General features: G+C 63.9%; 2 protein-coding genes across 3 annotated transcripts; both read right to left on the minus strand.

Annotated features, from left to right (window-relative positions):
• Nucleotides 1-391: 391 nt before the first annotated feature.
• PHKG2 (phosphorylase kinase catalytic subunit gamma 2) lies at nucleotides 392-8,915 on the minus strand. 2 transcript variants are annotated; one of them, XM_059731499.1, is made up of 10 exons: nucleotides 8,275-8,915; nucleotides 7,920-8,039; nucleotides 7,427-7,602; nucleotides 6,734-6,788; nucleotides 6,068-6,133; nucleotides 5,226-5,389; nucleotides 4,606-4,696; nucleotides 3,336-3,489; nucleotides 2,128-2,247; nucleotides 392-1,810 (listed from the first exon to the last, which is right to left on the minus strand). In XM_059731499.1, exons 2-10 carry the CDS (start codon nucleotides 8,012-8,014, stop codon nucleotides 1,529-1,531), a joined length of 1,203 nt encoding a protein of 400 aa, XP_059587482.1. In that variant the 5' UTR covers nucleotides 8,015-8,039; nucleotides 8,275-8,915; the 3' UTR covers nucleotides 392-1,528. The 2 variants fall into 2 exon arrangements, with proteins under 2 accessions (XP_059587482.1, XP_059587483.1); XM_059731500.1 differs by lacking the exon at nucleotides 8,275-8,915 and adding an exon at nucleotides 8,229-8,250.
• Nucleotides 8,916-8,990: 75 nt separating this feature from the next.
• Nucleotides 8,991-11,618, minus strand: TMEM265 (transmembrane protein 265). The gene is made up of 3 exons (XM_006265172.4): nucleotides 10,355-11,618; nucleotides 9,901-10,085; nucleotides 8,991-9,816 (listed from the first exon to the last, which is right to left on the minus strand). Exons 1-3 carry the CDS (start codon nucleotides 10,608-10,610, stop codon nucleotides 9,658-9,660), a joined length of 600 nt encoding a protein of 199 aa, XP_006265234.1. The 5' UTR covers nucleotides 10,611-11,618; the 3' UTR covers nucleotides 8,991-9,657.
• Between the last annotated feature and the right edge of the window lie 8 nt (nucleotides 11,619-11,626).

The following is an 11,626-nucleotide window of genomic DNA, read 5'->3' on the forward strand; positions in this document are numbered from 1 at the left end:
CCCCTGCTTCCCTGGGACCTACAGGGCTGCACACTGGTGCCCCTGGGGGCCAGGGGTGGAACTGCGCCCCCTTCTCATGGCCTAGCCCAGAAAGAAGAGACCATAGAGATGCCCCGGGGGAAGGAGGATGTGCCACATGGCCTAGCCCATCTCCTGCCCCCTCCTCCAGCTCCAGGGTCCCTCCAAGACCTGCCCCCCATCCCATGGACTGGCCCACGCATACACTGCCCCCCAAACCAGGGACCCCACCCGATACCTTGTCCTCCAATGCCCCCCTCCAGCCCTAGCAACCACCACCCCATATCTGCCCCCCGCAGGACCAGCTCTCTGCTCTCCCCCCCCAATCCCCTCCTGCCCCCCCTCCAACCCACAAGGAGGCAGCACAGGCCAGTGTGGGGCAGAGGCATGTTTATTAGCAGCTTAGCAGAGCCTCCCCCGCCCCATGGGAGAGTCCACCTGCCCTCACTCCCTCCCATTGGTTGTGGGGTGGGGCACGGGAGAGCTCACTGCCCCAGTGGGGGGCATGGGAGAGTCCATTGTTCTAAAGGGGGGGTACAGGAGAGTCCATTGGTCCAAAGAGGGGTAGGGACAATCCATGGGAGAGTCCATTGTCCCTGTGTGTGTGTGTGTGTGTGTGTGTGTGGGGGGGGGGGGGAATTTATGGGAGAGTCCCTTGGTCTTGAGTAGAGAGGACATGTGGGAGAGTCCATTGGCCCAGTGACGGGGGGACCCACAGGAGAGTCCATTGGTGTAATAAGGCGGGGAAGGATCCATTGGAGAGTCCACTAGCCCAAGAGGGGAGCCAAAGGAAAAACCATTGGTCTAAAGTGGGGGGGGAGGGAGTATGGGAGAGTCCATCAGTCCAGTGAGGATTAGGGAGAGGGGAGCAGGTACAATCAGCACAGCAGAGTGCCGCCCCCCCCCCAATGCCCCAGGGGAGATTCCAGCTGCCCCCCCCCCTACTGCAGGGGGTCACAGGAGAGCCCACTGCCCAAGTTGGGGGGCGTGGACACAGGTGTCTGTTGGTCTAATAAGGACACATGGGAGAGTCCATTGCCCCAGTGTGGGGGGACCCATGGGAGAGCCTATTGGTCTGAGTAGAGAAGACATATGGGAGAATCTGTTGGCACAGGGGAGGGGGAAGACGTGGGAGAGTCCATTAGTTCAATGAGGGGGGGAGGCAATCATGGAAGGAGTCCATTGGCCCCAGTGGCAGAGACCCATGGGAGAGTCCATTGCCCCAGTGGGGGGGAACCCATGGGAGAGCTATTGGACTCATGAGTAGAGAGGGCATGTGGGACAATTCATTGACCCAGGGGAGAGAACACATGGGAGAGTCCATAAGTCCAGGAGAGTCCATAAGTCCAGTGTGGCGGGGGGAGAACCCCCAAGAGAGTCCATTGGTCTAATGCAGAGTGGGGAGGTCCCATAGGAGGGTCCACTGGCCTAGTGAAGTGGGCATGGGAGAGCCCACTGCTCCAAGGAGCAGGGGGCGATGCACGGGAGAGCCCATTACCCTGGCAGGGGTCTAACGTGGCCCCAGGCCCGTGGTGGTGACCATGGCAGGGGGGCTGGGGGGCGTGGGCGCAAGGGTCAGGGCCTTGGGGCGGGTCTCGAAGAGGGCGGCCCGGCTCTGGTGCTCGCCACGCTGCACCCAGTGGCCGTAGAGGCGGAAGGCGCTGGCGTCGATGAGACGGCGCAGGGGCCGCAGCCCGTAGGGGTCGCGCAGCAGCTGCTCCCGTGGTGCCTGGCGTGCCCGGCGCAGGCCCAGCCACAGCCCGGCAGCAGCCCACGCCACCCACGCTGCCACCTGCCACGCGGGACACACCGTCAGCGCGTGGCACATGGACATGCACACACAGGAGAGACCAACCCGTTGGGGGGGGGGGGGGGGAGCCATGGGAGAAACCAACCCAGAGGAGGGGAGCTGGCAGAAACCAGCTCTAGCCCACGGAGGGAGAGACCAACCCCAGCCAATGGGAGGTAACATGGCAGAGACCAACCCGGGGAGAGTCCACAGCCCTAGTGGTGGTGGTGGGGAGCAATGGGAGAGTCTATTACCCAGGGAGAGGGAGCCCCATGGGAGAGCCCACTGCCCCGGGGAGCGCGGGGGGCACCGAGGCTCACCCGGAAGCGGCGGAAGGGGCTGAGAGCCTCGCGGCCCTCGCAGCGCTGGAAGAAGGGGTGGCGCAGGGCCTGCTCCGCCGTCAGCCGCTCCGCCGGCTCCAACCGTAGCAGCTTCGAGATCTGGGGGGACAGGCATGGCAGCGGGGGGGTCATGTCTGTGCCAAGGGGTGGCTGGGGGCAGGGGAGGACTGATCCACGCAGGAACAGGAGTTCAGGACTGGGTTGATCCATTGTGTATGGGATACAGGGGGGTCCTGATCCATTTGTGGGGGGGGATAGGGACCAATTCATGGGGTTTGGGACATTGTGGGGGGGGAGGAGGGGTCAAGCTTGGGCTGATCCATTGGGGATGAGACACGAGGTGGTGCAGGAAGAGGGGTCCAGGCCTGGGCTGATCCATTGTGGTTGGGACTTGGGGTGGGGTGGTCCTGATCCCATCTGAGGGTGGGATGGAGACCAATCCATTGGGTTGAGACATGGGGGGGGGGGTGTTTCGTGGCTGGACTAATCCATTGGGGATTGGACGGGAGGGGTGAAGGGATGGCCTGATCCATTGTGGATGGGACATGGTGTGTGGGGGGCCCAATCCGTTCTGGGGGAGATGGGGACCAATCCATAGAACTGGGATTGGGGGAGGGGGGGATCCAAATTGGACTGACCCACTGGGCTTGGACATAACAGGGGAAATGCTGGACTGAACCACACAGAATGGGAAAAGGGGCTGCAGAGACACGGTTAGGCCAATCCCGGGGGGCAGGTCGGGAGGAGGGATCCAGGGTTGGGCTGATCCATTGTGGATGGGACCCAGGGAAGACCCAATTCATTTTGGAGGAGGGGGAATGAGATGAGCAAGGGCAGGGCCAACCCACTGCGGGGGTGGATCAGTGTAAAGCCACCCCACTTCTCATGGGGCAGGGAAGGGGCAGCGTCTTAGGGTGGGACTAATCCATTCTATAACTGCAGGGGTGGGGTTGGAACAGGGCTCAACCACTCTGCACTGGAAGGGGCAGACCAGGGACAGACCAATCCTCTCTGTACTGGGGGGCAGGGTGACATCAAGGCAGGACCAGTCCATTCTGCAGGTTGGGAGGGGGGGAAATCAGAACAAGACTCAGCCGTTTGGTGCATGGGGGGGGCTGGATTGGACGAGGGCCAGCCCATTCTGCCTACAGATGCGGAGGGGGATGCCGAGGGGGGGCGGCGCTCACCAGGTCCTTGACGGTTTCGGAGCGGTCATCCCACTCAGGGGAGCCGAAGGCGTAGCGCCCCTCCATGATCATGCGCAGCATCAGCAGCTGCTTGCGGTGCCAGAAGGGCGGCGACCCGGCCAGCAGCGTGTAGAAGATCACGCCACATGCCCACCTGCCGGGCGGACATGTCACCTGCCTGCTGGGGAGGGGAAGGAGTAGGACACCCCCCTCCTTGCCCTGACCAACATGGGGCCATCTGCCCCCCTCCTAAGCCATGATACATGGGCTCTCCCAATCCCCCCCACCAAGACAGGACACATTGGCTATCCCAAGCCAATCTCATCCTCAAGCCATGATGCGTGGATTTTCCCAACCCCCCCCACAAAGAGATGGGCCCTTCCAACCCCCCTCCTCCCCAGATACATGGACTCTTTCACCCCCCCAGGACAGAGAGATGGACTCTCCCAATTCCTGCACCCTCCTGGACAGATGGGCCCTCCGGAACAGACAAATAAATAGTATCTTGTATTGCCCCCCTCCACAAATGGACGGGCTCTCCCCACATCCCCCCCTCCAACAGATAAATGAGCTCTCCCAACCTCCCTCCTCCCTGGCTAGGTGGGTTCTTCTATTCCCAACCGCCCCTGGGGCAGAGAAATGGACTCTCCCAACCTCCCTGCCCTCCAGGATAGATGGGTTCTGGCAGCCTCCCCCTCCCAAGATAGGCAGATGGAGTCTCCCATCCCTCCTGCCCTCAGACAGGTAAATGGTGTCTTCTATTCCCCCCACCAAACAGATGGGCTCTCCCAACACCCCCCCCATGAACAAATGGACTCCCCCAACTCCCCCTCCAATGGGTGGATGGTCTCTCCCAATCCCCCTCCCCTGACAGATGGTTTCTTTCATTGCCCCCACCCCGCAGCAGTCAGACTCGCAGTGCCCCCACCCTCCTGGACAGATGGACCCTCCCACCTCTTTGGTTAGGATCTCCCAATTCCTCCCCTGCAATAGGTAAATGGCTTCTTCCATTCCCCCCCAGCAGATCAGAAGATGGGCTCCCCCCCGGAGATGAGTTCTCCCAACCCCTCCCTTGGACAAATGGGCTCTTCCAACAGCCCCCATGGACATACAGGTTCTCCCAACATGCCCCCCATGGACAAATGGTTTCTCCCACCCCCCCATACACAAATGGGCTCTCTCACAGAGTTGCAGCACCACCCTCTACCACCAGGTGGCTCCGCCCCCTGCCCAGGCCCCACCCCCTGCCCATGGGGGCGGGGTCACTCACAGGTCGACCTCGTGCCCGTAGCCCAGGTGGGTCTCGTCCATGGAGCACTTGAGGATCTCAGGGGCCAGGTACCCGGGGGTCCCACACAGCTCTGGGGGGCAGGGGGGTGGGGTCAGAGCCAGCAGGGGGAGGGGCCTGAGACCCGCCACTGCCCACTGGAGCCAGCATCGCTGGGTAACTGGGCCCAGCAATGCCACAGAACTGGGACTGGTATAGCTAGGAAACTGTTTGCAGTGGGGCCAGGGAGCTGACACTCTTTTGGGGAAGAACTGGGACCAGTATGGCTGGGGAACTGGGACTAATATGGCCACATAACTGGGACTCTTGGAAGGGGGGGAACTAGGACTAGTACATCTGGGGAGACTGAGACCAGCACAGCCAGGTGACTGGGATCCCTGGTTAGGAGAACTGGGACTGGTAGAGCCACAGAACTGGGAATCCTGGGAGAGGCAACATGAGACCAGTATGGACTGGGAAGTTTGGGGGGGGGGAGGGGGAGGGACTGGGACCCGTACGGCCAAGTCATTGGTCCCCTGGGTGTCAAATCCCTTGATCTACCCGCCCCAACATTGCCACCTCTGAGCCAGGCCACCCCCCGGCGCCCCAACCCGTGGGCTCACCCCGCAGGCGCTGCCCGGGCGGGAGGTGGCAGGAGAAGCCGAAGTCGGAGAGGCGCACACGCAGCTCCTCGTCCAGCAGGATGTTCTCGGGCTTCAGGTCGCGGTGCACGATGCCCTGGGCGTGCAGGTAGCTCACGGCCTCCAGCAGCGCCCGCATGATGCCCCTGCGCGGGGCGGGAGGGGAGATGGGGCGGGAGCAGTGCCTGCCACAGCCACTGGGGGGCAGCCCCCTAGAACCCAGGTAGGGGAGGGACGCTCTGGCCCGTCTTCCTTCCCCCTTGGGCATCTCTAAGGTCTCTTCTTTCTTAGCCGGGACACAAAAAGGGGGCACAGGTCCACCCCTGGCCACCAGGGGGCACCAATGACCATCCCTGTAGGCCTCAAGCAGGGAAGGGACTCTCTGGCCTGTCTTCCTTCCCCCTTGGGCATCTCTATGTTCTCTTTCTTGGCTGGGCCATGAAAAGGAGTGGGTGCAGTCCCACCCCTGGACCCTGGGGGTGCCAAAGTACAGCCCAGTAGGTCTTGGGCAGGGACAGACTCTCTGGTATGTCTTCCCCTGGGCATGTCTATGGTCGCATCTTGGCTAACCTGACCACAAGGACCCTCCTGGCCCTGCCCCAGCCCCAGCCCCAGCCCCAGCCGGGGGCTTTTCAGGGATCAGGGGGACACAAGCTGGGGCTATGTGGAAGTGGAGGTGGTTTGTAGGTGCCACGAGGGGACGTTCTGGTACGTCTTCCTCCAGGCATCTCTATGGCTCCCCACCCAATGACAGCGCTCAGGGCTTGCCTCACTTCCTCCTAATTGCCCAGCAAGGGGCGACTGGGAGTGTGGGGGGCGCTTACCTGGCCTCCTTTTCGCTGAGGGTCACCTTCTCGGTCAGGTAGTCGAAGAGCTCCCCTCGCCGCATCCTGGGGCAATAGAGGAGGGGGTATTAGCCGGGGTGGGGGGAATAAGACCCCCCTTCCAGAGACAGGGGCAATTCCAACCTCCACCACCACCATAGTGTGGCCCTGTAGGCACTCTGGCCCCTCTTTGCTAGGCATCTCTATGGTCTCGCCCATCTCAAGGCTGCTGGTCTTATTCGTAGATTCATAGATGTTGGGGTCGGAAGGGACCTCAATAGATCATCAAGTCCGACCGCCTGCATAAGCAGGAAAGAGTGCTGGGTCTAGATGACCCCAGCTAGATACTCGTCTAACCTCCTCTTGAAGACCCCCAGGGTAGGGGAGAGCACCACCTCCCTTGGGAGCCCGTTCCAGACCTTGGCCACTCGAACCGTGAAGAAGTTCTTCCTAATGTCCAGTCTAAATCTGCTCTCTGCTAGCTTGTGGCCATTATTTCTTGTAACCCCCGGGGGCACCTTGGTGAATAAATACTCACCAATTCCCTTCTGTGCCCCCATGATGAACTTAGCCTTGATAATTTTTTCAAAGAAAAAATTCATACCCTGCCCCCACCCTGGGGCATTTAAGGGGGCTATTTAAGGGGTGAGAGGGGCAGGTACTCACAGGTCAAACACGAGGAACACGAAGGTGGCCGACTCATAGGAATCGATGAGGGTGACTGCAGGGAGAGGGTGCCGTGAGGTGCGACCCCAGTTCCTCCACCATACTGGTCCCAGTTTCCCCCCACCCAGGGAGTCTGGCCATACTGGGCCCAGTTCCGTGCTATGGGGGGGGCCAGATGAGGTACCTGGCGGTCACTCACTGATGCCCAGAGAGGCCAAAGGTCGGGGTCAGAGGTCATGCACTGATGTACAGGTGCTGAGGGGGGTCAGAGGTCACTGATGCAGGTCAGGGGGTCACTCGATGCCCAGAGAGGGCAAGTGTTGGGGTCAAAGGTCAGTCACTGATGCAGGGGGTTGGAGGGGATCACACACTAATGCCCAGAGAGGTCAGGGGTCACTCACTGACACAGAGGTGCCTAAGGGCTCGGGGGTCAGAAATCAGGCATCACTTAGGGATGAAGGGGTGCCCAGGAGGTCACAGGTCAGGGATCACCCACTGAAATGCGGGGTCCCAGGTGGTCAGGGGTCGCTCACAGATGTGGGGTACCTATGAGGTCAGAGCTCACACGCTGCCATGGGGATGCCCAGGAACAGCCGCGAGGGTCACACGGCCGTGTTCAGAAAGGTCAGGGGTGGATGTCGGGGCGGTCACTGGCACGGGGTGCCTGGGGTTGGAGGTGACGGGTCAACTCACTGATGTGGGGGTGCCCGGCCAGCTGGCGCAAGATGGCGACCTCCTTGGCGGTGGCGGCGCGGACCTCCTCCAGCTGCTGCGGCGAGGAGTGCTCGGGCGCCAGCTCCACGATCTTCACCGCCAGCTCCCGGCCCGACGGCTTGTGCACGCAGCGCCGCACCACGCTGCTCACGCCCCTGTGTGCGCCGCGGACACGTGAGCACCACCGCCCCTGCCCACGCGCCGGGGAGACGGCGGTCCGTGCCGCACCGAGGACACGTGAGCACCACTGCCTGTGCCCACGCGCCGGGGACACGGTGGCCCACGACACGCGAAGGACACGTGAGCACCACCGCCCGTGCCCACGCGCCGGGGAGACGGCGGCCCCGCACCGTGCTGCGCCGCCCGTGAAGCCAAGGACACGACAGCGTGGACGCAAGGCGCTGCTCGTGCGGGGACAGGCATGCGGGTGCCCCGCCCCCACCCCTGGGGATCCCGGTAGCCCCGCCCCCACCTGCCGATGACGTCCTTGGGCTCGTACTTCTGGTAGAAGTCGCGGGCGCCGGCCCAGTCGGGCAGCTCGTCCTCCGGCGTCACGTCCCGCGTCATGGCCGCGCGCGGGTGGGGGCTGCGCCTGTGGGGGAGGGGGAGTCAGCTTGGGTCACCCCCCCCCACGGAACCCCCTCCCCTGGGGGGAATCCCCGCCCCTCCCCTGTATCCCCAGCTCCCCCCCGGGGAGCCCCTTACTCCCCCCCGCAAATATCCCCCTTAAGGGGATCCCTTCCAGGAAACCCCCCGTAGGGGATCCCCGCCCCTCCCCTACGTCACAGGACCCCCGTCCCGGGGAATCCCGCGAACCCCGCACAGACCCTTAGACTCCAGCCGGCCTCTAAGCTCCGCCCCCCCGCGCCGGCCCTGATTGGCCCGCGCCCTCCCCACGTGAGGGGAATTGGGGCGAGAGGCACGGGCCAATCAAAGGCGAGCAGGGGGAAGGGCGGTGCCGCCGCCCTAGTGCCGGGGAAGGCAGCCAATGGGAAGGGTGGAAGGGGCGGCGGCAGCCAATGGTGATGCCGCGGAAGGGAAAGGGGTGGGGTTTAGCTATTGGAAAGCGGGAGCCGGCCGTGATTGACAGCGGCCGGTTGCTGGGCGACGCGGGCGATGGGCGGGCTCAGGAGCCAACCCGTTCCCGTGGGGGACGGGGCTGGGGACGGAGCCAACCAGGAGCGGAGAGGGCACCAGCCAATGGGGAATGAGAGGGGGGTTCTTAAAGGGGCCAGTGGGGGGGGGGGGCAATCAGAAGGGTATCCAGGGTGACGACGATGACGTGAGGCAGCCTGGTCACGTGGTGTTATGGGGCGCGGGGCGTCCCACCACGTGGCCCACCCTACCCGGGATCTTCCCCATCCGGACAGGCCACGTGCCCTCGGCCGAGGTCACATGTCAGAGAGTCCCCTTGGGTCAAAGGTCAAGGGGGTTCGGGGGGGGGGGCCCTCCACCACCACCCTGGCACCCCCCAGCATGGGGCAGCGGGGAGAGAACCCCCCCGCCGTGGGTCCCAGGCACCCAACGTGTGCACACACGTGTGTACACGCACACACAGTCCACGGCTGTGCGCTTTATTCCCGCGTGGCGCCAGGCCAGGCCTCCTCGCCCCCAGCCAGGGTCAGCCGAGGTCACAGCGGGGCCAAACAGGGGCAGGGGGCAGGGTGGGCTGGGTGTGGAGGTAGGCGTTGGAGGTGGAGGCAGGGGTAGTGGGGCAGGGTGGTGGGCAGGGGCAGGGGGCACAGGTGGCGGCCCGCGTCACAGTAGGTGATGGGGTGGCGGGGCGGGGCGGGGCAGGGGAAGTGGTGCGGGGTAAGGCCTGGGTGAGGGGCAGGGCCGTGGCAGGAGTGAGGAGTTAAGGGTGGGGGAGAGGGAGCGTCTCTGGTCAGGTGTGCGCTTAGGAGCAGCGACCGCCTGCCCTGGGCCCAGGCGGGGGCCGCCTCCGCCAACCTCTCCAACACAGACCCCTTCAGCAGGACCTCAGATTAAGCCCCTGCACCTTCCCATGATTCCCTGGAGTCCAGCTGACCCGCGGCACTCTCTTCCCCCACCCCCATGGTCATCCATGCCCCATTGCAAGTCCAGAGTCAGCCATCCAGGCAGCCCTCATGTCTTCAGAGGTGCGGGGCAGGCGGGGCGCCCTCTCAGCCGACTCTTCGCCGACTCTTGGATCCCAGCGGTGGGCGCGGCGGTGGTGGCAGGCACGGGGGTCACTCCGCGCGGGCAAGGAGGTAGGAGACAAGGTAGATGAGCAGGGGCAGCAGGAGGAGCAGGAAGACCCACAGCCCGATGCTGAGCAGGGAGAGGCGGAGCGAGCGCCGGGCCCACAGCGCTGCGTCCGGGGCCTTCGCCTTGCGCTTCTCATTGGCCTGGGGAGAGCAGAGTCAGCTGGATCCCGGGTCACCCCCACCACCGCCGAGACCCCCCCCCCCCCCGCCCACCATCCCCCTGACCTTGACAGCGTAGACCAGGGCCAGGGCGCCAAGGCAGGAGCAGCCGCACACGATGCTGGCCACGGCCAGGCCCCGCAGGGTGCGGGGCCACGGGGTGGGCTGCGGGGAGGGGCCCACCTCCATCATCACGGCCGTCTCTGTGCCAGGGGACGGCTTCTCGGCCCCCTCTCCCATGGAGCTGGCGGCTGCGGGGGAGACAGAGTCAGAGGAAGGGGGGACGCGGATGCCCGGGTTCTCTGGAAGTAGGGGTGGGGGCTGCGGCCTGGCCCCCATCGGGGCCGTCACCTGCTGTGATGCGACCAGCTCTGGGGTGGAGCTGGTGGGGAACGGCAGAGTGGAACAAGGCACCAGGGGAACCCTGGGGTGGTGCCTTTTGGGGGGGGGTATCCCCATAGCCCCCACCCATCGTGTTTCTGCCTGCGGGGAGGGGAGGGAAGGAGATAGGGTCTCTCACCTGGCCCCTTGTGGGGGGGATGTCCCGGCCGCCTCCCTCCTGCCTCGGTGCTGCCCGGGTCACGGTCGGGGTCGCGGTCGGACTCGGAGCGGGTGGGTGGGCTCCCCGGGGTGGGGAGGGCGGAGAGCCCGGCTGCCTGGTAGCGGGCGGGGGCTGCGGGGTGGAGCAGGGATCCTGGGTTCACACAGGCTCGGGCCTGGCCTGGGTTGGGCGCAGGGCTGGGGGCCCCCGCCCCCAGGAACCGGTCCTCGCGCATTCCTGTGCTGGGGAGTCAACTTGAGCCCGCCCCTCCACGCCCTTATATGGCACAGCCAGGTGCTATGACTCCACCAAATACCCTTATACGGCATGGTCAGGTGGTACCTGTCCAAATACCTCCACCCCCCACGTGGCATGGCAGGTGGTACAATCCCTCCAGGTGCCCTCATGTGGCACAGCCATGGGCTTCCAACCCTTGTATAGCACACGGGGGTGGTATGGCCCACAGCCAGGTGGTACAACCCTGTACAAATGCCCTAATATGGCATGTGGGGGTGGTACAACCCACCTGAGTGCCTCCTTAATGGCATAGCCAGGTGGCACCCCATCCAAATGCCCTTATATGGGACGTGGGGGTGTTATGACCCACTTGAGTGCCCTTTTGTGGCATGGCCAGGTGGTACAACCCCATCCAAACGCCCTCATATAGTACAGCTAGGTGGTACGCTGACCCCACCAAATGCGCTAATGTGGTACACCAGGGGCTGGTATGACCCACCTGGATGCCCTTCTATGGCATGCACAGGGTGGTGTGACCCACTTCAGTGCTCTTTCATGACAGTCAGGTGGTACAGCACCTCCAAATTTCCTTGAGGCACGTGGGGGTGGTACAACCCACCCGAGTGCCCTTCTATGCCATAACCAGGTGGTATGACCCCCCCCAGCACCTTTATATGGCATGTGGGGGAGTGCCTGGCCATGACATAGCCAGGTGGTATAGCCCCTCTGCGTGCCCTTATATGGCACATAGCCATAACCCTCATATGGCACAGCCAGTGGTACAACCTGACCTTATATGGCAGAGCCAGTGGTAGAGGCTGCCCTTATATGGAACACCACATAGGAGGCGCCATATGGGATGGCATCCAGGGCAGCCTTGGCTGTGGCTGCTGGTCCCCAGAGCTGGCTGCAAATCCAGCCTCGCTGTTCTACGCAGCCTGTGCTTGTGCCACGCCCCAGAGCTGGCCACACTTCACCCACTGGCAGTTTTGGGGGGGGGGGGGGGGGGGGCCT

The sequence above is a fragment of the Alligator mississippiensis genome, chromosome 7 (genome assembly GCF_030867095.1).
Source record: "Alligator mississippiensis isolate rAllMis1 chromosome 7, rAllMis1, whole genome shotgun sequence".
Lineage (NCBI taxonomy): Eukaryota > Metazoa > Chordata > Crocodylia > Alligatoridae > Alligator > Alligator mississippiensis.